General features: G+C 44.7%; 1 protein-coding gene across 1 annotated transcript; it reads right to left on the minus strand.

Annotated features, from left to right (window-relative positions):
* Window positions 1–6530: 6530 nt before the first annotated feature.
* RS1 (retinoschisin 1) lies at window positions 6531–25179 on the minus strand. Its single transcript, XM_048837147.1, has 5 exons — window positions 25129–25179; window positions 23550–23655; window positions 10523–10664; window positions 9736–9931; window positions 6531–7483 (listed from the first exon to the last, which is right to left on the minus strand). Exons 1-5 carry the CDS (start codon window positions 25177–25179, stop codon window positions 7331–7333), a joined length of 648 nt encoding a protein of 215 aa, XP_048693104.1. The 3' UTR covers window positions 6531–7330.
* Window positions 25180–26368: the final 1189 nt, after the last annotated feature.

A 26368-nucleotide genomic window follows, 5' to 3' on the forward strand; every position in this document is an offset into this window, starting at 1 on the left:
AACCCCCATGGATGGTCAGGGACCCCTGCAGCTGCCCAGGGGCTTCCCATTTTGTCATAGATATTTTTAGTAAAAGTCAGGGACAGGTCACGGCTTCCATGAATTTTTCTTTATTGCCCATGACCTGTCCCTGACTTTTACGAAAAATATCCGTGACAAAATCTTAGCCTTAATTATCCCTATTTACAGATGAGACAGAGGTTAAGTGACTTCCTCAAGGTTATGTAGCAAGTCAGTAGCAGAGGTGGGACCAGAACAGAGTTTTCTCCTGTAGTAATAATTGTGGTGCTATTATTTACATTTAAATAAGCAAGCCTGTTCCCAGGTCCATTAAATGTCTGAGCTAAAGAGAAAAATGTAGACAAAGGATGAGGTGCAGCAATAAGCAATAAAACCTGACCAGGACACTGATGGGGCGATGAAATGCTAAGTGAGATTAGAGAGGCTATCAAAATAAAAAACTCAATAATAGCAGGGGATTTCAATTATTCCCATATTGACTGGGTACATGTCACCTCAGGACAAAATGCAGAGACAACATTTCTCGGTACTTTAAATGACTGCTTCTTGGAGCAATTGGTACAGGAACCCACAAGCGAAGAAGCAACTCTCCATCTAGTCCTGAGTGGAGCGCAGGATCTGGTCCAAGAGGTAACTATAACAGGACCGCTTGGAAATAGTGACCATAATATAACAACATTTAACATACCTGTGGTGGGAAGAACACCTCAACAGCCAAACACTGTGGCATTTAATTTCAGAAAGGGGAACTATGCAAAAATGAGGTTAGTTAATCAGAATTTAAAAGGTACAGCGAGCGACTAGAGTGAAATCCCTGCAAGCTGCATGGACACTTTTCAAAGACACCATAATAGAGGCTCAACTTAAATGTATACCCCAAATTTAAAAACAGAGTAAAAGAACTAAAAAAGAGCCACCATGGCTTAACAACCATGTAAAAGAAGCAGTGAGAGATAAAAAGGCATCTTTTAAAAAGTGGAAATCAAATCTTAGTGAGGTAAATAGAAAGGCACATAGACACTGCCAAATTAAATGTAAAAATGTAATAAGAAAAGCCAAAAAGGAGTTTGAAGAACAGCTAGCCAAAAACTCAAAAAGGAACAAAATGTGTTTTAAGTATATCAGAAGCAGGAAGCCTGCTAAACAACCAGTGGGGCCCCTGGACGATCGAGATACAAAAGGAGCACTTAAAGACAACAAAGTCATTGCGGAGAAACTAAATAAATTCTTTGCTTCAGTCTTCATGGCTGAGGATGTTAGGGAGATTTCCAAACCTGAGCCGTCTTTTGTAGGTGATGGATCTGAGGAATTGTCACAGATTGAAGTGACACTAGAGGAGGTTTTGGAATTAATTGAGAAACTTAACAGTAACAAGACACCGGGACCAGATGGCATTCACCCAAGAGTTCTGAAAGAACTGAAATGTGAGATTGCGGAACTATTAACTATGGTTTGTAACCTGTCCCTTAAATCAGCTTCTGTACTCAGTGACTGGAAGATAGCTAATGTAACGCCAATATTTAAGAACGGCTCTAGAGGTGATCCTGGCAATTACAGATCGGTAAGTCGAACGTCAATACCGGGCAAATTAGTTGAAACAATAGTAAAAAATAAAATTGTCAGACACACAGAAGAACATAAATTGTTGGGCAAAAGTCAACGTGGTTTCTGTAAAGGGAAATCAAGTCTTACCTATCTATTAGAGTTCCTTGCGGGGGGTCAACAAACGTGGACAAAGGGGATCCAGTGAACATAGTGTACTTAGATTTCCAGAAAGCCTTTGCCAAGGTCCCTCACCAAAAGCTCTTATGTAAATTAAGTTGTCATGTGATAAGAGGGAAGATCCTTTCTTGGACTGAGAACTGGTTAAAAGTCTAGGAACAAAGGTTAGGAATAAATGGTAAATTTTCAGAATGGAGAGGGGTAACTAGTGGTGTTCCCCAAGGGTCAGTCCTAGGACCAATCCTATTCACCCTATTCATAAATGATCTGGAGAAAGGGATAAACAGCGAGGTGGCAAAGTTTACAGACGATACTAAACTGCTCAAGATAGTTAAGACCAAAGCAGGCTGTGAAGAACTTCAAAAAGATCTCACACAACTAAGTGATTGCGCAGCAAAATGGCAAATGAAGTTTAATGAGGATAAATGTAAAGTAATGCACATTGGAAAAAATAACCCCAGCTATACATACAATATGTTGGGGGCTAATTTAGCTACAACTAATCAGAAGACAGATCTTGGAGTCATCCTGGATAGTTTTCTGAAGACGTCCATGCAATGTGCAGCGGCAGTCAAAAAAGCAAACAGGATGTTAGGAATCATTCTCCATCTTATTCTCTATCCCTTTTTTAATATCTTATTGCCCTTATATAAATCCATGGCATGCCCACATCTTGAATTCTGCATACAGATGTGGCCCCCTCATCTCAAAAAAGCTATACTGGCATTAGAAAAGGTTCAGAAAAGGGCAACTAAAATGATTAGGGGTTTGGAACGTGTCCCATATGAGGAGAGATTAAAGAGGCTAGGACTTCCCATCTTGGAAAAGAGGAGACTAAGTGGGGATATGATAGAGGTATATAAAATCATGAGTGGTGTGAAGAAAGTGAATAAGGAAAAGTTATTTACTTGTTCCCATAATATAAGAACTAGGGGTCACCAAATGAAATTAATGGGCAGCAGGTTTAAAACAAATAAAAGGAAGTTCTTCTTCACTCAGCACACAGCCAACCTGTGGAACTCTTTGCCTGAGGAGGTTGTGAAGGCTAGGACTATAACAGGGTTTAAAAGAGAACTGGATAAATTCATGGTGGTTAAGTTCATTAATGGCTATTAGCCAGGATGGGTAAGGAATGGGGTCCCTACCCTCTGTTTGTCAGAGGGTGGGGCTGGATGGCAGGAGAGAGATCACTTGATCATTACCTGTTCAGTTCACTCCCTCTGGGGCACGTGGCATTGGCCACTGTTGGCAGACGGGATACTGGGCTGGATGGACCTTTGGTCTGACCCAGTATGGCCGTTCCTATGTTTTTAAGTAAGTGAGCTGGGAAATTTAGCATGTGCCTCTTCATGCTACTTTATCATTTTGTGTGAAGGGAGGGAATAGTGACAAGCATAGGGGTGTGTTTTGAGGAGAGGTTTAACACAGGGACTCCCTGCCCAGACTCTACTCCTGCCCAGCGTTCATTTTATTATATAGTAGAGCAAGAACCCATTGAATTCTGATGTGCTATTTATTAGGCTCCAGTGACTACAATGATCTAATCTGCTAAGAGCACAGTTCAGTTATTTACCACTAATCAAGAATTTATTTCACATTACGGTGCTCCCTTCACTTGCTAAAGGTGTGTGACTTGCATAATAACTCCATTTTTTTCTCGGCAACCAGACAGCATACAAAGCACTGTACTCTGCCTGAAGGCCATTATTAGCCAATCAGAGTGCAGGGTGTCTATGTCGGTCTCCCCTGTTAAGAGGTTAGATACATCTTGCTCAGTAGTCACTGTGCGCAGTCCCCCAGGCCAGTTGGCTAGTTCCCCTTTCACACGCCCACAACAGAAACTGTTGCCCCAACTGCTGCCCCCCATCCCACGCAGTCCCCTTCACGACCCATGGAGATCTAATAGGGTTTAAATTAAAAAGGGAATTGCACTTTCTGGGGAAAATAGAGCCAAGCTTTGCTGAGGTGCAAGGAAGAGCAGAGGAAGGGAGAGGTCTGAGATTCAGAGGGGTGGAGATCAGGCGGTGAGGAGGACATGTTTGCTGTGGACATGGGATGGGACAGGTGGGGAGTAGTAGCTAACAACAGTAAGAGGAATAAGACATTTCAACGTAATCATAAAACGAGGGTGCAATCTGCTAACTCGGTGGTTACTATCTTGGGCCAAGAAACACTTGTGCTCTCAGCCTCGTTTTATAGGTGGGCTACGGTTATCTCAAACAGGGAAACCCCATCAAAATTTTGTTTTATTTGCAATGTTCCAGTGGCATTTCGTTGCCCCAGAAACCAGTCCTGTAAGTGCTGTGCATGTGGAATTCCCTTTGGCTTCAGGGAGAGTTCTGGGAAGGCCATGGCTGGGCTCTGTGCACCTAGCATGGTATGTTAGAAACCTCCTTCACACAAAAGATGGCAAAACAAGACTTTCCAACCTGCTGCTAAAGAATGGACTTTCTCCATAGGGGGGGAACCCCCTCCCCCTTTTTTTTTTTGAAGTTATGCTTGGGAGGCAAGAGGCCAACGAAAACATGACAGGAAACACCCCACGCTGATGGTGAAAGGTGTTTCCTGTAGCACTGCAGCCGTTAGCCTATCGTTGCAAAAGAGCAGAAGTCTGCAAACTTGCCAGAGCAGCAGATAGTTCTTACATTTCTGATTTATTATCAGGGGCCTCAAACGAACCATGTACCACACCCCATCTGCCACCATGAATGAATAAAGCATGATGAATTAACTACAGCAAAAGGTGTGTTCCACATTTTTGTCACATCTCACTTCCCCCCCATTAAGTAATATCCTGAATATATGCAGACTTGTAAAGTTGTCGTCACTGGTGAGTTGTCAGCCTGGCCTTTGTTGCTGTTCTTTCTCTCTTTCTTCCCCCTTTGTGTTCAATTTTCCTTGAGTCCTTTGAGACTGATGCAGAAACTGTAAAAACTATTAGCCCTGAAGTAGCTGTCATAATCCCACTTTAGGCATAAAGCTGGTTGGGTAATGATTACAATCACCACAGTAATCTAAGGCCCTGTCTATCTCAAGGAATTCTCACTGGTGGATCTACAAAGTGTTGTGGTCACAAACCTGCTCTCCTGCAAATTGGTCCTTTGCTGCTGACTGATTTCTGCAGGCAGCTATGTGAGAAACCCACAAAACCATTCCATGACACCATCAGAACATACAGTGTGATATGGGGCTGCATTCGAGGCGGCAGGATTGAGCCCATAGCAAGAGGAGGCAGAGAGCATTGCAATTGGTTCCAGTGGGAGTAAGCAGCACGCCAAGAGTAGAGAGAGGGATTTTTTTAAACAAACCAAGGCTTTGATGAGGGGCCCAGCCAATGTGTAGTACTGCAGGTGCTTCTCCAGAACTGATGAACAATTTCTGTTGTGCTTCTTTACCAATCTTAATAACGGGTCAAAGTGCAGTGATGAAGTAGGAACCTTTCAGTACACTTTGGTGCGGGGCTCTGGCTGCTATCACAGGTTTACCTTCAGGTAGAAGGTTTGGGTGTCCTGACCTGACATAGGTAATGCAAGGTTGTATTAAAATGAATAGGAAACAATTGGAGCGAATGGTTGCACCCCACAATGGTGAGACATTACTAGCTGGGTTGCCATTTATTGAACACACTTGTTACTGATCTGCAGGAGGAAATGATGGGGAGCTGGTGAGGCTGGGTGACAACAGAGTTCATTCAATTCATAACAACTACAGAGAACTGTGAGTAACCCAATAGAAGTGGGTTTGGTGATGGTAGGTAAAGTTCATCTTGAAAAAGGGAGTGTATTTAGTGCAGTAGAGCTCTAGGTCAGCCCTAGGTTTACTTGGCCCTGTATAAAGCCTATTAATATTATGGGTCCCATCCCACTTCTTCACATTCCCTGCCTCCCCAGCAATGAGATGTGCTACTCCTTCTGGCTGACCTAAAACACTCACTTGCTCAGGAGGCTCAGTGGCCTCTGATGACTCCTCCTGAGGGACTGGGAAGCCAGGAACTAGTGTAACCCACTGATGAGTGTGCTGCAAGGTCCCCTCTTTGTCCATCTACACACCAGTGCATTACATTAGAAACACAGCATCACCATCTATACTTACTAGCTGCATAGCCCAGTAGCACCAGAATCCAACAGGCTGTGGAGGTGGAATTGGTTGCTTGGTCTGATGCCTGCATGAGGAACAAGATCTTATGCAACTCTATGGAGTGTTTTGGCCTAAGTCAGGCGGCCAGTAATACCACTAGCTTGCTGTGTGAGCACGAGCAAGTCAGTGTATAATGAGTCTAAAAATACTTACCTACGTCACAGGTATAGTGTGAAATTTGTTTAATGCCTGTAAAAGTATTCTAAGTACTTTGGGTGAACAGAACTATGTACATACAAAGATTGGATATGAAAAGCATTTGCTTTAGTTGTTAAGTCTAAAACAACATTTTGAGTCATGTGCTGGTGGGGTCAAGTTTCACATAATGTGATCATGACAGGAATCTGGAAATAATTCCTTCTCCCTGTGCCGCTCACCCCCACCATGTACAGCACTGCTGGTTGTCTGTTGGTAGAGGCAAGATCCTGGACCTGAAAGAATTATAGTCTGATCTACTCTAGCAAGTCCTGTACGATAAATTAAGAATAGGCAACAATGAAAGAAGCCATCCATCTAGGCTGAAAAACAGCAAATCACTAGCATGATAAAAATGGTATAGCCAATTTTCCTTATTTTGCTAATGTTTCTCCCTCAAAAATCAAGAAACTTCTATAATAAACTTTGGCTTTATTATTTTATGTGCTGTTAAAATCCTTTTCAATTCCAGAAAGCCCTTCAATTTACAGGATGAGCATTTACACTGTATATATATTTGTGGGAGCAATACACATATATAATGAAGAGCTTGCTTTCATTATTTACTCATAAACACCTAAATGTTCAAATCACATTTACAGTTCACCAAATATAATTTTAAGCAACCCTCTAAACTCTTACTGAATACACTTTAAACCTCTAACCCATTTTTAGTAAATATAGAGTACAATTTCTTTTAATGTTACGCAAGAGGAGATTAGCAACTAAACTATATTATAACCAGAAACTGGAGCTGTGTGAAATCATATGCAAAGGTTTTTTAAAAATCTAATTAAGTCTTTGCTGGACTTTAGTTCCCAGATGCAAGTCCCATTGGCATCGGTGGAAAGTGAGGACACACTGCAGCCCTTGTGAAAAAATATTGGTCTTGAGGGGGGAGATTTTTTGGTAAACGTTTTGTTCTGGCCTCTGGAATGAGGGCAGCAGGTTCAACATTTTCCTGCTCTGCTGAGAGCAGATGAAATTGCCCCAAACCTGTGTTTTCACTATGACAATTTCAAGACACAAAACGGGCTCTCCACACAGCTCAGCTCCTGAAATCAGTTTCAACAAAACTAACTGGGGCCAGATTCTGTTCTGACTTCCATCCTTGGGCAGCCCTATTGTGCATGCTGCGAGTTGTTATGGTAAAATCGAGCCCATCTTTGCTACCCTCATCATTATATTTATTGTCTTTCTACATTTTGCTAGGGACTCTCCTTGCACCCCTTTGAAAACCATGCATGGTTGGACTTTAAGCACATTTACTCATGCACTCCAGCAGCTCCATCCTGATGGCAATGCGTACATGCCAGCCTAGCGGTATTAATCGGATGTAGCGGGAAACAATCGGAGGGCGCAGGAGATTCTGGACAATGGATGATCTGTCTGAGTTTCCATAGAAAACCTACACAACACCGAGAGACAAAAAGGCAGGTTAGCACAGAGCAGAGTGGGTTAAAGAGCTAGATCTCCTCCTTCCCCAGATTATGTGACAATCCATTTTCACGCTCACCAGTTTGCAAGCCAAGAATGTGAATTGCTGAATGACGTGGTGTGAAGTATGCACCAGGCAGTGCTGATGACAATATTGGTCATTCGTAACAAACCTCTTCCATTTCGACAGTGAATGGTGCAATTCTGCCTACTGGTTTAAAGTTACTCTAGCACCAAGTCAGCATAAAGCATCAGGAGTGGAGTTACAACAGTGTAAAACTAGTGTAAGTCTGGGGAGATTCAGACCTATTGTTCTTGTCCCCCCCCCCAAAAAAACCACACTGTTTTTAAACAAAAGTGACCCAAGAAGGGCAGTGAAGAATTGCCATTTTTAATTCGAAGGGCCTGGTTCACATTTGTACTAGGGCTCTTTGCCACCCCTCTGAAACACAGTAAAGATGACATAGTGTCAATGAGAGTCAGCCCACCTGTGTATTTTGGGAGAATGTGAGACATCTCCTCTTCAGACTCGGGGTGTGGGTTGCATTCTGTGCTTTGTTCCCCTGCTACTGCAGCGCACTGGGCAGGTTCTCCTTTGCAATTTGGCCTGGCTTTGTCACACTGCCAGCTACCGTAAGGGGTGTCACTGATTGTGTATTTAAACAACGACAAGGCTGAGCTTCACTTTTTTCTCAAAGGCAATGTTTTGAATGAGCGCTGCTCTGTGCAGCCCTATACATGCCCCGCTACTAGCAGCAAGCTGAACAGGGAATGAGGTTGGCTTCTGTGACGCTCGGGGCTCCAGCTGGCCTGAGGGTTAACACAGTGGTGCAACACTTTCTGAAGATCGTGCCGGCTTCCCTGTCCTGCTGTACTTAATTTTGGAATCCAGTACCCCCATTAAAAGAAAACTGTTTGGCCTTCTAAAATTGTGCCAGATTTCACCAGATTTCATCACAAATCCCAAGATGTTCCTGGGGAAAGCATAACCTCCGGCTCCTGTGAAATTCCTGATCTTCACGCCCTACAGAGAGCTCATCCTGTGTACACCTGGTTCACACAAGACCCATTCAGACTCCTTTCGCTCCCTAGTTGCTGTTATGTCTGACTGCTTATATTACGGGAGTCCCTCTGACAAAAACTCCCAAATATTATTTGCTGTAGTGGCAGTCACTTGTAATCCACCAGCTTTCATCTAACGGCATTGCCCTTATCTAACGCTGACAAAGTATTACTGAATGATCTACGTCCTCCCAAGAGCACAACGTTGAGGTCGGATTTCGAAAAGAGACTGGGGTTGTGATTGAAAAGTTCCTTACAGTGCCACCGATTCTACTAGTTTGCAAACTAGTCTCTGGACTTAAAACAGGGAATACCCAGGGTCTGGTGGTCTCCCTCCATCCAATAGTAAGGGATCACTGTGTGGTTTCCTTTTGTTGTAATTAAAGTAAGATCTGTTACAAGGGGTTCCTGCCCTTGAGGGATGCAGGCCTTTGTTTCCCTTCTTTTTACTCTGTTTTGGGTGTTCCTCTGTGTTTTCTCATGCCTCTTTATTTATATTGGTCAATTTGCATATTTATAGCTACGGCTTTGCTAAACAGAAAGTGGCAAGGGGTCAAATTAGTAGAGCTCCTGACAAGAGTGAGCATAATCCCAGTCTTTCCTTACCCTGCACGTACATGAGTTGGATTTCTCAGGCTGGATTCTCTATAATGGTGCAAAGGAAATGGCTGCATAAGGCCAGCAGAGAATTCCACTGTAGGAGGAGAACTCCCTGCTGGCATATCTGTGACAGATCTGGGTCCTGCGCCATCTGCCCACCCCTGTTGTAGGCTGGTGAATGGGTTGGGAAAGGACATATCAGGATATGGTGAAGCAGAACTCTGCTATGCTAAATCCTCCACTGGTGGGGGTTCATTAAGATATGTCACACCAGAGGCATATCTTAGAGCTTCCTGGCAGTTTCTTTTAGTATTGCTGAGGTCTGGGGTTACAAACCAGCACTGGCATCAAGGAATGCAATCTACTAGCTAACACCCTTCCTTCCAGCTCTGAGCCGAGTGTAGGTGCAAGAAAGTCTGGCCCATAGTCGCTCTTATAACTTAATTTGATTTAATGGCACAAAGGGTTATTCTTGGTGTTCCACATGGGATATCACCCATTGTGAGCCAAAATCTGCATTTAGCTTAAAACCATTTTCACCAAAATGCTCCTCCCACTGACCCTGTTGTTTCCTGTCTGGTCCTTGTAGTAAATCCAGTTCAGATTCTCATCAGTCCTGTACTGCACGCTGTATTTTGTCATCCACTCATCTGCATCACAGCGCCCCTGTGTGAGTATCCCGGAGATAACTTTGACCTCTTTCATGTCAATCTGCAGCCACTGCCCATTGTCTTGAAATTTGGAGAGCCACGCACACCTGTCGGAAGCAGGCAAATCAAAGAATACAGTACAGGTGTTAGTCCCGGGGGAATCAGACAGGAAAGGAAGGAATGCAAAGGAACTGATCCATTAAGGGTCAAGAACAAGAATTTTTTTCAATGACTAGTGATTTGTGGTACCTCCATGTTTAGGTGCCCAACTGAAAGCGAGCAGGTGCTCGGCACTTTCTGAAAATAAGGTGTCTCGGGTTAGGCAGCGAGAAACTGAGGAGTCCAATCACTGGTCATGTTTGAAAATCTTAGCACAAATCTTTTGGTCCGGGGCAAAACTCCAGTGACTACAGTGGTACCATAGTCTGGGCCTAAGACTCCAGCTTTTTATTGGAAAATGTACTAGGAATGGCCTTGGCGAGACGACATTCTCTGAAACAGATTCAGCCCTGGTATAAGCAGGTGGAAATGCCACTGAATATTTAAGGCACCTTTTGTTCCTCTCACTTTACTTCATTTCCCCCTTTTTTTTGCTTTGTAACGTTAGTATCAAGACTCCTAAAACTCTGCATCGTGCTCGGTTGAATTGCTGCACAGCACTCAACATTGTAATGCACTTGCTGGGATGTTAGGCTTACCCAAAACCCTGGCCATTAAGTCGGGCCTTGTTTGCAGTCCATGAAGTATACCATCCGGTGTACTGCTCTGAATTGGAGCAGCTTATCTGGTCGGAAGGAAGCGCTCCTGACTCAAACCCAAGGGGTTTATGATAGGGACACTCTGCAAGAGAAACGAGCAGTTTAATCCAAGGAAAGTCCGGCTGCTTTTATTGCCTGGTTTTGTTTGCTCAGAGTGTTTGTGGCGTGTGGATTCAAGCCGTGTTTTCACACGGTCAGCTCTCCTCTGGCATGGTGGTGGCACACTGTTAGGCCAGATCATAAACTGCAACAGACGCATGGACACCTGCGGAGCTGCAGGCTTCATTTCACTCTGCCACTGAGGAGTCTCAGCAACATAAAAAGTGCACAGCAGAACTCATGGGGAGCGGGGAGTCCCTTTTCATCATTTCAACTCTCTGATGCACTCATTTATTTCATAGAATCATAGAATCATAGAATATAAGGGTTGGAAGGGACCCCAGAAGGTCATCTAGTCCAACCCCCTGCTCGAAGCAGGACCAATTCCCAGTTAAATCATCCCAGCCAGGGCTTTGTCAAGCCTGACCTTAAAAACCTCTAAGGAAGGAGATTCTACCACCTCCCTAGGTAACGCATTCCAGTGTTTCACCACTCTCTTAGTGAAAAAGTTTTTCCTAATATCCAATCTAAACCTCCCCCACTGCAGCTTGAGACCATTACTCCTCGTTCTGTCATCTGATACCATTGAGAACAGTCTAGAGCCATCCTCTTTGGAACCCCCTTTCAGGTAGTTGAAAGCAGCTATCAAATCCCCCCTCATTCTTCTCTTCTGCAGGCTAAACAATCCCAGCTCCCTCAGCCTCTCCTCATAACTCATGTGTTCCAGACCCCTAATCATTTTTGTTGCCCTTCGCTGGACTCTCTCCAATTTATCCACATCCTTCTTGAAGTGTGGGGCCCAAAACTGGACACAGTACTCCAGATGAGGCCTCACCAATGTCGAATAGAGGGGAACGATCACGTCCCTCGATCTGCTCGCTATGCCCCTACTTATGCATCCCAAAGTGCCATTGGCCTTCTTGGCAACAAGGGCACACTGCTGACTCATATCCAGCTTCTCGTCCACTGTCACCCCTAGGTCCTTTTCCGCAGAACTGCTGCCTAGCCATTCGGTCCCTAGTCTGTAGCTGTGCATTGGGTTCTTCCGTCCTAAGTGCAGGACCCTGCACTTATCCTTATTGAACCTCATCAGATTTCTTTTGGCCCAATCCTCCAATTTGTCTAGGTCCTTCTGTATCCTATCCCTCCCCTCCAGCGTATCTACTACTCCTCCCAGTTTATTTTAACAACTCCTTCTTAACCTTGCACAGACATTGCACACCACGTCCCCAGTGGGGGAGGGGGTACATTTACACTGCAAAAGAAGACCTGCCGCAGCAAGTCTCAGAGCCTGGGGTCAACTGACTGGGGCTCACAGGGCTTTTGCTATGGGGCTAAAAATAGCAGTGGGGATGTTCCTGCTCAGGCTGAAGCCTGGGCTCTGAGATCCTTCCCCCTCTGGCTCTCACAGCCCTGGCTCCAGCCCAAGTCAGTATACCTACACTGCTATTTTTAGCCTTGTAGCATGAGCCCGAGTCAGCTGACCCAGGCTCTGAGACTCGCTTCTGCAGGATTTGTGAGAAGCACCCTAAGGTGGACTCATGGGGCTTTGCTTTCATGAGATTCTTCCTCTGACCTTGTGGGATGTTTGCAAGGCCTCCAGTTTTGAGCTATGTATAATAATCCTTCCGCCGTTGCTCCCCTTGCTGAAGGGGTCTTCTCTACTGAAGGATCCCCCTGAGGTTGCTTTCATTTTTCCACTCCTGCCTGCAGGATCTCATCCTTCCAGCTCAAATTAAAGTCTCTTTGGAACCAGTAAGGGTTACTCCCAGCTAGCAGAAGGGCTTTAGCGAGGCCAGGTGCAAGCAGATCTGCTTGGGCTGCCTTTGTCCCCCTGCCATGTTGAGGGCAATGGGACTATTTGCGTAAGAAGGTGCTAGGTGCTAAGGGCTGCAATTAGGACTCAAACCTGGCTTTCCCAGGTGCCAGTAACGCTCACACCATGAGGGCATGGATCAGCCCATTTACCGTGGGCAGCAGCACTATCCTCTAGAAATGGATTAAATCAATTCCAGCCCGTCTGCTCAGCCACCAACCTGGAATTTCCCAAGGTCAGAAGGACTACTTGTTGCTCACACGAATAAAAGATGAAATAGAAACGAAGAAAGAGGATGTGACAAACAGCCAGCACATCACGTTACTAACTGCAAACAGGAGCTGGAGAGTTAAAAGAGCCTCCAGCTGCTCCCTCCTTCAGCCTCCGGCTGCCCCAGAGATACCCGCCCACCCCAACTCTTCCTTCTTTCCAAGGCTGTTTTTCTCTGATGCTCTTCTGACACGAAGACCATCTCCTTCCCTAGGGAGGAGGAAACAGCTGGGGACTCCCAAGGAATCGGGGAGACCAGCAAGAAGGAAGGGGTCTCTGCAATCGCACCACTGCTGGGCTTTGAAAGCTTTATGCAGGAAAGAGAATTCTTTATGAAGAAGCCTGTTCTCTCCTCATTCCCACCCATTGGGGATCTGCCCCTCTCAAGACCCCTTTCCTAGCCACTGCAGCTCCCTCCCTGGCCCCCTACCTCTGCTCACTGACTGCTTCCTGCAAAGACAGGGAAGGCACATTGGGACTCAGGGAGGAAGCTGAGATTGGGAACAGGAAAAGAGTGGAAGAAGCTCCTAATTTGACTGGCGTGGCTGAAAAAGGGAGCCAAACCCTTTGGTGGAATGTGGCGCTCTTTTTTGTATTCAATGTTCCTTCCTGGGAGCTGATAATTCTGGGAAACTGGGGCATGGCGGACACTTTTCTGAATCACATTTGAAAGCACAGTATAACCCCTTAACAACAAATCTGTGTCTAACTGTATAATGCTCTTATAATGCTCTGTATTATGCTCTTCCAGAGCATAATTGGACTCTAGTCCCTATAGTACTTTTCCTACAGTCACTGTAGAGCAGTGCAAACATAAGTTCAATATCTCATTAACATATTTTGGCAGGTAAATATCTCATTAACATATTTTTCTGTTACAAACGAGTAGCTGCCATCCCTCCTTCCTCCAGGCAAGGAAATACCAGCCTATAAAAGCTTGTGGATAATAACTGCAAACATGAACTGCTTTAAATTCCAAAACTATGCTGTCAAGCATGTTGTGACAGACTTTCCTGCAATAGCTTTGGGCGCCTTTAGTGAATTGAGTTAGAGGATCTTTGAGATCCACTGTATTAAACAAATAGTTTTATGTATTATCATGGGCCGGGATTGATTGTTGGGGTGGGAGGTTGTGAATACTGAAAATGTAACAGACAAGCTCAGACTGTTGGGACGATACGTGTGCAGTGGATTTCCTGGGGACTACCTGGGAAGAGGTGAATGAAATTCCAAACCTCCGGTTATGCAACTCCCCAGCCTTCTGAAACTATGCCCTGACGAGAGGGTAATTATTTATGAATCACTTGTTACACGTGTGACACACACACCCCCGGACCGAGAGAGGATTCAGCTGGAGAGGGACCAGCAGCATAAAGACCAGCAGCAACAGTCGCAGCACCAGCACCAACATAAGGGGAGTGAGGAGAGGGAAAGAATCAACATCTGCTGAAGATGGAGGCTGTGCCAGCAAAACCCTAATCTGATAGGTGAAGACAGACCCCACGTACCTGGCCCAGTGGGTGGCACAGACTCCAAATTACTTCCTCACTTTGGGGGGGGGCTGGTGGTGACATGGATGTGTTTCTAGATACTTTTGAAATGGGGTGTGAGTTGAACGGGGGGGTGGGGCAGGAGGCCATGGTACGGTATCTGGCTCCACTACTGCCAGGGATAAAGGCTTTGGACATTTTCACCCTTATGGACAGAGGGGTCTCTAGGGATTGTTGCAAAAGTTTAAAGTAATCCCGACGTGTATAGGAGACGATTTCAGGGAGTTCAGAAAAAAAGGGGATATGAACAATGCTGATGTTTCAACTCAAATTAGGGGTTGTAACCACAAGGCTCCTTCCTGGGCACCCCCTCCTGGCCTCAGGGATGTCCTGCCAGTGGCCCCTCACCTCAGTTTCCCTTTTGAGTCCCCAGTAACTCATACAAGTTTATCTTCTAGTCCATCAGCATAGTTTATTAACTAAATGTAGTGCAAACAGTCCATAATAAACCATAGTCCATATCACCCCACTGCATGTAGTTCTGATGACCTACCTTAATTCTCACCATACCCAGTGTCTTCTGCCACACCTCCGTCCCTCTGCCAGGACAGCCATCCCAGTGAGAGCCCAATCCTCCACAGCCTCTCTGCTGGGAGATAATCTTTTCTCCGGCAGCAGTTCCACATTCCCCCTGGCCCTCTCATGGTTACTCTGGGCCCAGCTGTCTGGCCCTGGAGAGGTCAGTGGATAAGCCCCTCCGTGGCTTCCCTGCCTGGCCCTTGGCTCTCTAGCTTCAAGCCAGCAGGCATCTCCCTGTCCTGCTTCTGCTCTTCCTGCCTTCAGCTCTCTCCAGCCCTCCTGCTCTGGCTCTCTGGCTTGGAAAAACTCTCTTGCTGCTCTCCTGCCTTCAGCTTTCTCTCAGGATCCAGCCCCTCTCACTCTCTCTGGCAGCTCTCCTCTTCTGACTGACTCAGTCTGCTCTGAATCATTGGATCTTGCTCACCAGACCTCTTAGGGGATGTCTATACTGTAACGCAAGCCCAGGCTTAGTAGAACTCAAGCTCACTGACCAGGGCCAGCTCTAGGATTTTTGCCGCCCCAAGCAAAAAAATTTTTGGCCATCCCTGCTTTTCTTTTTGTGCTCCCCCCGCCTCCGGCTGCGCCCCCAACCCCACCCCTTCCCAACCCCTTCTCCAAATCCCCGGCCCCACCTCCTCCCCCGGGTGTGCTGCATTTCCCCGCCCCCATTGCTTCTTGCGGCCCCCCCCTGCAACCTCCCACCCTCGCTCACCTCCGCTCTGCCTGCTCCCTTGAACACGGTGCCACTCCACTTCTCCCCGCTCCTTCTCAGGCAAAGGAGAGGTAGCGTGTTCAGGGGAGCAGGCGGAGCGGAAGGGAGGGGGGTAGAGGAACTACTTCTCACCCCTGCTCTCCTCCACTCCACCACCTCCACCTCCCCCGAGCATGCCGCCACTCGGCTTCTCCTCCCTCCCTCTCAGGCTTGCTGCTCCAAACAGCTGTTTAGCGCGCAGCAAGCCTGGGCAGGAGCGGGGAGGAGCAGAGCGGCGGCGGCGTGCTCAGGGGAGCAGGCGGAGCAGAGGGGAGCTGGGGCGTGGGGGCACATTTCTAGGGGTGGCATGGCCGGCGCCGGGATGCTGCCCCTAGAAATGTGCCACCCCAAGCACCTGCTTGTTTTGCTGGTGCCGAGAGCTGGCCCTGTCCCTGACCCTAGGTTTGTTAACCTAGGACTTGAGCATCTACACTCGTTTGTAACCCGAGGTTAGGAATTATTGAATTCTGAATCTCAACCTGGTGCTCCTGCGCCTACAGTGCGGGTCCCAGTCCAACCAACCATATCCCAGATTTCCAAGCATCCTCCCAAAATGCGGCCACTGTAGCCCTTAGCCTTTGGTGCAGAGTGGGAAAACTTGACTATCCCATAAATTTGCCCGTCTGGAGCACAAAGAAAGTCGCCTGTGGGATACTTTTGGCGGACTCCCAGAGCACAAGTCCAGTGGGGCTGCATCTACACTGCAAAGCAATAGGACTTGAACCCAGGGTTCTGGCTTGACTCACGCTCGGAATCTCTATCCTGTGGGGTGCTGGGAGCCTAGATCCAAGCCCTAGGTTAGCGCAATGTGTGTGTAGACAGAAGGTGAGTTAGGCTTGAGCCTGAGTGATTACACTGCAGTGCAAACATATCCTTATAGCTCCCAGGTACTGTCCTGCCCTCTTAATGGGCCAAATAGGAACACATGGACTGGAACAGGAGAGCTGCCAGTATCCAACAGGAATCAAGTTACCTTCCCGGTGTATGCAGAGAAATACCTGAGGAGAAGGAGGGTGAGAGACAGCCTTATACTGCAGGGGAGTGACAAGAACCACTGTTTTGAAGGGACTTCCCATTCTCCCAGTACAAAAGGCCAGGCCAGGGAAATAAGCTGTCTGCCTACCCTTACCAAGGATCCAGAGGCAGTACAGAGGCTGGGGATGGCAGGGTCTCCAGCCAAAACAGGGACACTGAGGCAGCTGCAGTGCACTGCCAAAGCCTATAATACCCACCCAAGGGTGGGAATGTCCAAGTAAAGTCTATGATAGCTGCTTGGGAGATGACAAAGGGAGCTACAGCCAGGAAGTGGGGTGAGCTTCTTATCACAGTGTCTGACTGTTTGATGGTCTCGGGGGCGGGGAGAGGAAATTCTGCTTGACTGTGTGTAGGAAACAAAAGGCTCCCTCCACCCGCTGCACTGGGGTGGGGGATCGATAGTCCTTCCCCTCCCCTCTCCTCTGAGTTGCACAAACTTTGCCTTTTTTATGACATCGAAAGAAAAAAAAATCAAAAGACAATGGAAATTAGCTTTCATCTCCCTTCAGGGCTGATGTGACCCACTGGCAGGAGTTAAACCATCTAGTGGGTTTATAGCAGTCTTCTTGTGATCAATTCACAACATAACCAGCTTTTCCACAGCATTAAAATAAGTTGTCCCCTTTGTGTAAGAAACCGCAAACTGAGACTGGACTTAAGTGGCCCCACACATTTACTACTTGGCAGGCTTATCTTGAACGTGAGGGATGGAAGACAGAACAATTTTATTTTTAGTAACACTAATCCGTAGATCACCCAGCCATAATACAATTAAGAGGTCACCTTCGGCTCTGGAAGACTGTCACAGACAGAGAACTACTCAACAGATGTCTGGAGGCTGCCAGGACCAACCAGTTAATTTATTTAATGCTGTTATCACTGACCTTAAGAAAACTCTTAAAGTGGTTATTGGAATGGCTCCGCCCACGATAGTTAAGCTTGTGAGAGGCAGTGTTGCAAAGGCATAAGGAGACTGACTGGGATAGCAAAGTGACAGCTCTGCTGCTCTTTGAGTTTGTTGTTTGTACAAACCGGCACAAGCTAAGTGGTCGTCATTAACACCTTTACATTTTGCTTTCGCAAATAGATAGTAAATAGATACGAAATAGCGAGGGAATATTGTAGTAATATTAATTACTTGCAGAGTTGTTTGTAAAGACTTTAATGGGGACCACTTTTGCTCCCCTGAACGCTAGCCCTCATGGGCCTGATTCTCCGCTGCCTTGCACATTTCGTAGCCATTTATATCTGGGCAAAGTGAGGCTAAAACTCTGCTGTCTGAGAAGGTAGCATTTTCCAGTCACGTTGTGCACCTTTTGTGCAGGTGTGAATGGCTCCGTGAGGTGCAGCGCATGGAGAATTAGGCTCATTATAAATTCTAGGCAGTTACATTATGCAAATTCTGTGTTTGTTCATTTGAACCCCAGCACAATTTTGTTATTTCTACCAGTGAGACTTTTTTTTACAGTAAAAGAGCCTTCTCGGTAAAATGATGTAATCTTTTATCATTCTGTTCTCCTCAGACATGTAAGTATGTTCTTCACAATGGAGCTGTCTAAATACAGTACTTAATTCCCATCGTACCCTCCCCTATGGTAGCCATCAAACAGCCCTGATTTCATTCTTTGAGATCACAAGTTTGAGTGATAAAGGTATCTGTGTAGATACCGAGGCTTTTATAAGTATTATTACCACACAACATTCTCCATATTGCCAGCTCTTGCAAGTGACAGGATTTCAGGGGTTCTGGAGTCTGTCCCATGATGGCATGAGAGGCACCAGCACCCCTGCCAGAAGCCAGCAGAGTCTCTCTCTGCACTCGCAGTTCTCAGAGGAGGGAGCAAAGAGCCCAGCATCTCAGCAAAGTTCCTCTCCCTCACCCTCCTGTGAGAAATACGGACAGGACAATGCCCCTGCTTTCCCCCTCCTTCCCCCACCGTCCTCTGCAGCATCTGGCTTGGGAAGAGCTAGAGGGTGAAGAGCACCTGGAATCCACTCCCAGCCTGGGAAAGGGCAGTGAAGAACCCCAAGAGGAGCAGAGGTGAAGCTGGGTGTAGGGGCTGAACTGAGGGGGTGAGGGCTGATGGGGGGTGGCTGGACTGATGGCTATGCTGAACTGGGGTTGGGGTTGATGGAGGTGGGGGGGCTGACCTGAGGGACAAGATTAATTGCTGGGCATGGTATGGATAGATGTGGGGTGACCGCTCCTGGAGCAGGGGTCAAAATCACCTTATCCAATACATTTGAGAGAGTGGGCAAGACTAATTATCTTAGACCACACACTGGGGATGGTAGGGGAAGTTCACAAATCAAAAAAATGACAGACCAAAACCACACTATAGTCTTCTTTTTAAAATGTTCATTATTTTTGGGCCAGTGTCAGGATTTTGAGATGGTTTGACTCATGATTTCTGAGGCTGGCAACGCTGCATTCTGATTAAAATATTAGAACAGTGTAATAGCAAAGCACATGCAAAATGGTTTAAGAAATGGCTAACTGATAGATCTCAAAAGGAGTTGTCAGTGGGGGATCATCACTGAAAAGAAGTGTTTCTACCTGGGATTGGCAGAGATCAGTACTAGGCCTGATGCTATCCAACCCTTTCAGCAATACACTAGAAGTAAATATAAAATCACTGCTGATAAAATTTGCATTTGACACAAATGTTGGTAGCATAATAAACAATGATGTGGACAGAGCAATCATACAGAGCAATATGGATCACTTGATAAACTGGGAACATTGATACACAGTACATTTTAATACAGTCAAATGCAGAATAAAGTCCAGACCAGTAATATGTGTACTTGGTGCTTTAATAGGGCCAGTTTCACAAAGCTGAAAACAATTATTAGGCAAATTATCTGGGAGGAAGAATTTAATCAGAAAAATGTGAATGATCATTTGGAATCATTTAAGAACACCTTACTAGACGCCCCAAAAAGCAATTCCACAATTGAGCAAGAAGGTTATACTGGTTAAAAAACAACACCACCCTGCTTTAGAAGGGAAGGGAAGGGAAGTCAGCTATTAAAAAAATGTAGCAAATAGAAAAATGGGGAAGTTGATAGTCATGAATAAAAATCAGAAGTTAGGAATTGTGAAAAACAGATAAGAGAAGAAAGGAGGCACAAGGGGAAATCTATGGCTAGCAGAGTTAAGGACAATGAGAAGAAATTTTTGAAATATTTTAAGAACAAAAAAGAACCCTGACCACAATATTGGTCCATTACTAGATGGAAATGATAGAATTATCAGTAGTAATGCAAAAAAGGTAGATGTGTTCAATAAATATTTGTGGTCTGTATTTGGGGAAAAAACAGATGATATAGCCTCATTATATGGTGATGATAACACTCTTTCCATTCCACTAGTATCTCGGGAGGATGTTAAACAGCAGCTACTAATGCTACACATTTTTAAATCAGCAGGTCCAGATAATTTGCATCAGAAAGTTGGCTGAGGAGCTTACTGAATCATTAATGTTGATTTTCAATGAGTCTTGAAGCACTGGGGAAATTTCAGAAGCTTGGAAGCTAAAGCTGTGCCAATTTTTAAAAAGGGTAAGTGGGATGGACCACAGTAATTATACGCCTATCAGCCAGACATCAGTCCCAGGCAAGAAAATGGAGTGGCTGATACAGGAGTTGATTAATAAAGTATTAAAGGAAAATAATGTAATTAATGCAAATCAACATGGGTTTATGGAAAATAGATCCTGTCAAACTGCTACATATTTTTTTAGATGAGATTACAAGTTTGATTGATAAAGGTAATACAGTTGATGTAATATACTTAGACTTCTGTAATGTGTTTGACTTGGTACTGTGCAACATTTTGATTAAAAATATAGAATGATATAAAATTAACATGACACACATTAAATGGATTTAAAACTAGCTAACTGATAAGTCTCAAAATATATCTGTAAACAGGGAATCGTCACTGAGCAGGTGTGTTTTCAGTGGCATCTCACAATGATTTGGTCTTGGCCCTATGCTATTTAACATTTTTATTAAGGACTTGGAACATAAAATCATCACTGTTCAAGTTTGCAGATGATACAAAAATTGGGGCAATGGTAAATAATGAAGAAGATAGGACACTGATTCAGATCAGTCTGGATTGTTTGGTTAACTGGGCACAAGCAAACAATATGCATTTTAATAGGGCTACACGTAAATATACAAATCTAGGAACAAAGATTGTAGGCCATACTTACAGGGTGCGGGACTCTATCCTGAGAAGCAGTGACTTTGAAAAAGATTTGGGGGTTGTGGTAGATAATCAGCTGAACATGAACTCTCAGTGTGATGCTATGGCCAAAAGAACGAATGTGATCCTGGGATGTATAAACAGGGGAAATTTGAATAGAAGTAGAGAAGTTATTTTACCTCTATCTTTGGCACAGCTGCCACTACTGCTGGAATATTGTGTCCAGTTCTGGTGCCCACAATTCAAGAAGGTTGTTGGTAAATTGGAAAGGGTTCAGAGAAAACCTGCCATATAGTGATGGACTCAAAGAGCTCAATCTATTTAGCTTCACCAGGAGAAGTTTAAGGAGTGACTTGATTACAGTGTATAAGTACCGACATGGTATTAAATATTTAATAATGGGCTCTTCAGTCAAGCAGAGCAAGGTATAACACAATCCAATGGATGAAAGTTGAAGCTACACAAACTCAGATTGGAAATAAGGTGTCAATTTTAGCAACGAGAACACTTAACTATTAAAACAATTTACCAGTGCTCATAGTGGATTCTCCATCACTGACAATTTTAAAATCACGATTGGATGTTTTTCTAAAAGATCTGCTCTAGGCATGATTCTGGGGAAGTTCTTTGGCCCATGTTACACAGGAAGTCAGAGTACATGACTGCAGTGCTGCCTTCTGGCCTTCGAATCTATGAAACGTTATACATCTAAGAAATACAGGCCATACCAGAATGGGGGTTGTCATGGACAAGCATCTCAACATGATCTCCCAGAACAATGCTGCAGCAAAAAGGCTAATTCAATCCTTGGATGCATAAACAGGGAATAGGGAGTTGGAGCAGCCATATGGAGGTGATTTTACCTCTGTATACAGCATTGGTGAGATCAGTACTGAAATACTATGTACAGTTCTGATGTACACAGTATAAAAAGGAGGTTGAAAAATTAGTGAGAGTGCGGGAAAGAGCCACAAAACTTGGAGGGCTGGAGAAAATGCTTTACAGTGAGAGACTTAAAGAGCTCAATCTGTTAAGCTTGTCAAAAACTAGACTAAGAGGTGACTTGATTACTGGGGAGAAAATAGCGGGTACTAAAGGATAAATGATAACCTAGCAGAGAAAGGTATAACAAGAACCAGTGGTTGGAAGCTGTAGCAGATAAATTTGAATTAGAAATAAGGCCCAATTTTTTTTACAATGAGGGTGATTAACCACCGTCCACTGGAATAAACTACCAAGGGGAGTGGTGGATTTTCCAGCTTGATTTGAGGTCTTCAAATCAAGTCTGGATGCCTTTGATGCACATCTGGAACACGTTAGGCCTTGTCTACACTACGGGGGGACATTGATCTAAGTTACACAACTTCAGCTATGTGAATAATGTAGCTGAAGTCGACATACTCAGATCTACTTACTGTGGGGTCCACATTACGCAATGTCGACTGGAGACGCTCTCCCGTCGACTCCCTTTGTGCTTCTCATTCAGGTGGAATACAGGAGTCGATGGGAGAGCAACTGGTGGTCGATTTAGCAGGTCTTCATTAGACCTGCTAAATCAACCGCTGATGCATCCATAGCTGCTCATCGAACCCCCAGTAAGTGTAGACAAGGCCTTAGTCACACACAAGTTTATTGGGCTTAATACAGAGGTAGATGGATGGAAGTTGATGTGATGTGGAGGAGGTCAGACTAGATGAGCTAATGGTCCCTTCTGGCCTTGAACTCTATGAATCTACCATCAGTCTAGTGTTCCCCACCCCATGCAAAGACAAAGTGAGTTACCTCTGCACCAAGCCCCAGGGAGCAAGAGAAGGATTTCTGTGGCAGATACTGAACTCGGCCCTGAGGTCATGGCAGCAGCACAATGCCAGTTCATCAACAGGCCTTTTCCTTCATATACCCCTTAATTTCCATTCGTAACCACTTTATAGGGCTAGTCCCCAACACCATTGCCCTGTGGAGACACTGGCTGAAAAAAGGCAGAGCTTGAATAATTATAATTCTTCAGGTGGGATATCTTAGACCTCATCTACAAGGGCAATTTGCCTCAATTCCCGCATTGATAGCTGCTGGCAGCTTGGGTGGCTTCACCAGTGCCAGCCCCTAAGGAGAAATTCTGGCTCCGATGACCTGTAGACATCCCGAGCTAGCTTTAATCTAGTGACTGTGAGCACCGATAGCAGTGAAGCTAGGCAGCACAGGCTTCCAAGTGGGCCGTACAAAGCTGCCCAGGACTAGCTCTGTACTCCAGTGGCTAGATTGCGCTGAAGTCCATGCTGCTGTGGCTTCGCTGCTACGGGTACTCACGCTAGCTACATCTAAGCTAGCTCAGGTCTGGCTCCACGTGCTGCAGTCACACCCCCTGACTGCAGTGTGGGCAACCCCTCAGAGGTTCAGCATGAGAGCTGCCCTATGACACAAACCACAATAGCACCCACAGCAGTTAGTAACACAGCCAGCTGAGATCTACTACTCTATTTCTGAGCAGTCCCATCATTGATCCAGTACGCTGGGGCTGAGCTGATCATCCAGAATCAGACAGGACCCATTGTGTGCTAAGGGAATAGGATGTTCAGTTCAAAAGCTACAGACTGACAGTACAGGGTAGCATTTTAGGATGTCAGAACAAGTGAAAATAGTGCTATAAGAAGATATAGAGCGAAAGGCAGTGAAGTACATGGCTCATAACTTGGAGAGAAATAATCCCTTACCTGGCATGCACACTAAGCTGTTGGTTCCGGTGGCCCATACTGAGTTGGCACTTCCTTGACAATCACATTTGCAAGCTTTACTGTGCCAGTGCTCCAAGCGGTCATCCTAATGTAATACAAAAGAAACCAACACAGCTATCATATGTGGTGAGAGGAGACTGGGCCTGATTCTCCAAAGCCTTGCACCTTGTGTAGCCACGTATCTCTCTTCAATGTGAGTGCAGAACACGACCATTGTGCTATGGAAGCTCTTCACTCCTGCTCTGCACTTACTTTGCGCAGGTATAAAAGATGGCACAAGGCAGTGGAAAAATCAGACCAGCTGTATTTATGGTCCTAGGGTTTGTTCACAGTACATGTAAAGCTTTTAGTGTGCTACAAAGGCTGATCCTGCTTCCACTGAAGTCAATAAGAGTTTTATCATTTAATGGAAACAGAAATGGTCCCTAAATGAGGAAGTCGCAGGACCTGAGGGTGAAATTCATCCCATTACAAAGAGCCAGAGAAGACTCATGCACCAAACTTAAGTTTTACTGTATAGGTGTGAATTTCACCCCAAATAAATAATGCCATCTAACGCTGCAAAGTATTACTCTTGAGTTCATGAGACTTCCATTAATGTATCAAATTTACATATTTTTGTTTATGCATCATAAATATTTAAGTAAATCTTCCAACATTCATCTCTGCTAAGGAACCAGTATTCTGAAACTCAGGGCCAGACTGTGTCCTTTATTAAATTGGTATAAATCCGAAGTAACTCAACTGACATCAGTGGAATTATACTGTTTTGATACACTGGTGCCATTGAGATCTGAATCTAGCGCTAACAGAGCATAAATTAGAACCAATTCTCAAAATTGGATGATATATTATGGCATTATTGCATGGGGATTTGTAAGTCAGTGTTTCAAAATTGTGTTAATGTCTTGACCAAGCGTGGGTGATATCAGAAAATTGTGTTTTTTACAGAACGTATGGTAAGGATGATGGGACAGAATGAACCATAATTAATGCCCCTTCCATTCTTGTTAAAGCACAAATAATTTGTGATATTGTGGCTCAGTATGATATTTACAAAGCTAGCTTTGTGCTCTCCCACTTTGAGAACCTACCTCTCCTGGGAATTTTTAATTGTCCAGTATAAATGTGCACATGGGTGCAAGACTGAGCCTTCACTCGTGTGTCTTACTCTGGTAACCTACTGGAGTAAGTCACACAGATGCAAGCTGTGTTTTGCACTTGTGCAGCATGAGTCTACATTAGGGGTTTGTACCAGTGGAACTGCATCAATGTGGTTACGCTGGTGCAAATATCTCCATTCTAGACAAGCCCGCAGTGTTGTATTTTTACCGGGAGGTTGCAATCAGATGATCTGGTAATTAACAAACAAATGCAGAAGACCTACACCCATAATTCATATTTAGACAGAATAAGCCACAAACACAGGGACTAATCCTGCATCGTGCTGAGCACCCTCAGCTCCTCTAACTGCAGTGGGATTTCACTGGCTAAGCATAATGCAGAATTGGTCCCAGAGAGTACTTAGATAACATTCAGATAAGCTTAATGGACTTACCTCACCAGGCGACAATGCCAGCGTAGCTGTGTGGATGAGATAATCAAGCATGTTAGAAAGAATAAAAAGAGAGTTAAGAATCGAAGGTGCTGCAGATAAATCCTGCTGTTCTCAAGAGTTAAATATATTTCACACAAGCTGACTTCCATGTGCTAGCAGAAGGACATGGACTACTGGGCAGGAAGAACACACTGATATAAGGGTGAAATCCCAGCCCCACTGAGGTCAATGACAAAACTCCTATTGACTTCAGTGAAGTCAGGATTTCACCCTAAGTATTTGTACCACAATCATTTTGTGCAACTACAATGAAAGAAAATGAAATTGAAACTGACCCCCACCAATCAATATTATACAGCAGACTAGTTGTTTTCTAACAGTGGTACCTCAGACAAGACCACTGTGGCCGATAAAGGGAAGATTTACAGTTTTCTAAAATTCTCTTACCTTGTTTATCTTATGCCTCCTCCTAAACTGTGGCTTCTTCAAGCACTCTTCCTGATTACAGGCCTGCTCCATCTCCCACTGAAATCAATAGGACCCTGTCTATTGACTTTAATGGGAATTCAATAGGGCCCTATCAGATTTGCTTGTCCAATAAGAAATAGCAAAAAGTACCATGTGACTGCGAAAACCAACCAACACAACTTGAATGTCAAATGTCCAGTGTCCAATACCTGCAGTGAACTGTCAAACTGCTGATGATCAAGCCATAGAGTAGAAAAAAAGTGAATAAATTTGAATGAGGAACTAGAAATCTGCAAGCACATGTTCTTTGAGCAGTAAAAGAAGCTCTTTCTATCAAACAAATTACTTTCTGTGAATTGTTCACTGAACTCTAATTACAGGTTGTTCATTCCTACACTGGGCCATAGCTGAACCCAGCAAGGTTTAAATAATACTAATAGTTAATAATGTCTTACATGTTTATAGCAACTTTCATCACATCATATTTCCAAAATGTTTCACAGTCATAATCAATTGAAATACAAACTATTGACAAGGATCAGTTTATCCATTGCTGAAACGTAGACTCCTCTCAGATGTGCCAATGGCTTAGCAAGTATGCATCAACACCCTCAAATGAAGAACACAACAAAGAACACAATGACAGAGGTGAGAGTTTGAAAACTATACAATGGATGTTTTTAAAAAATATGGAACATCTGTTTTAACCTCAGTCCCCTGAGTCAGCATTTCTGATGTCAGCAATTTACAACAATAAACAGGACAATGCCAG

This window comes from Caretta caretta, chromosome 1 (assembly GCF_965140235.1).
Source record: "Caretta caretta isolate rCarCar2 chromosome 1, rCarCar1.hap1, whole genome shotgun sequence".
Taxonomy (NCBI): Eukaryota; Metazoa; Chordata; order Testudines; family Cheloniidae; genus Caretta; species Caretta caretta.

Excerpts from the sequence above, each read along its gene's own strand:
- RS1 (XM_048837147.1), bottom strand. The coding sequence starts at position 25,179 with ATGCTTGATTATCTCATCCACACAGCTACGCTGGCATTGTCGCCTGGT. Across the intron at positions 23,656-25,128 it reads TGGCATTGTCGCCTGGTGAG|GATGACCGCTTGGAGCACTG; the intron begins GTAAGTCCATTA and ends GTATTACATTAG. Across the intron at positions 9,932-10,522 it reads CTTAATGGCCAGGGTTTTGG|GTGTGCGTGGCTCTCCAAAT; the intron begins GTAAGCCTAACA and ends TGCTTCCGACAG.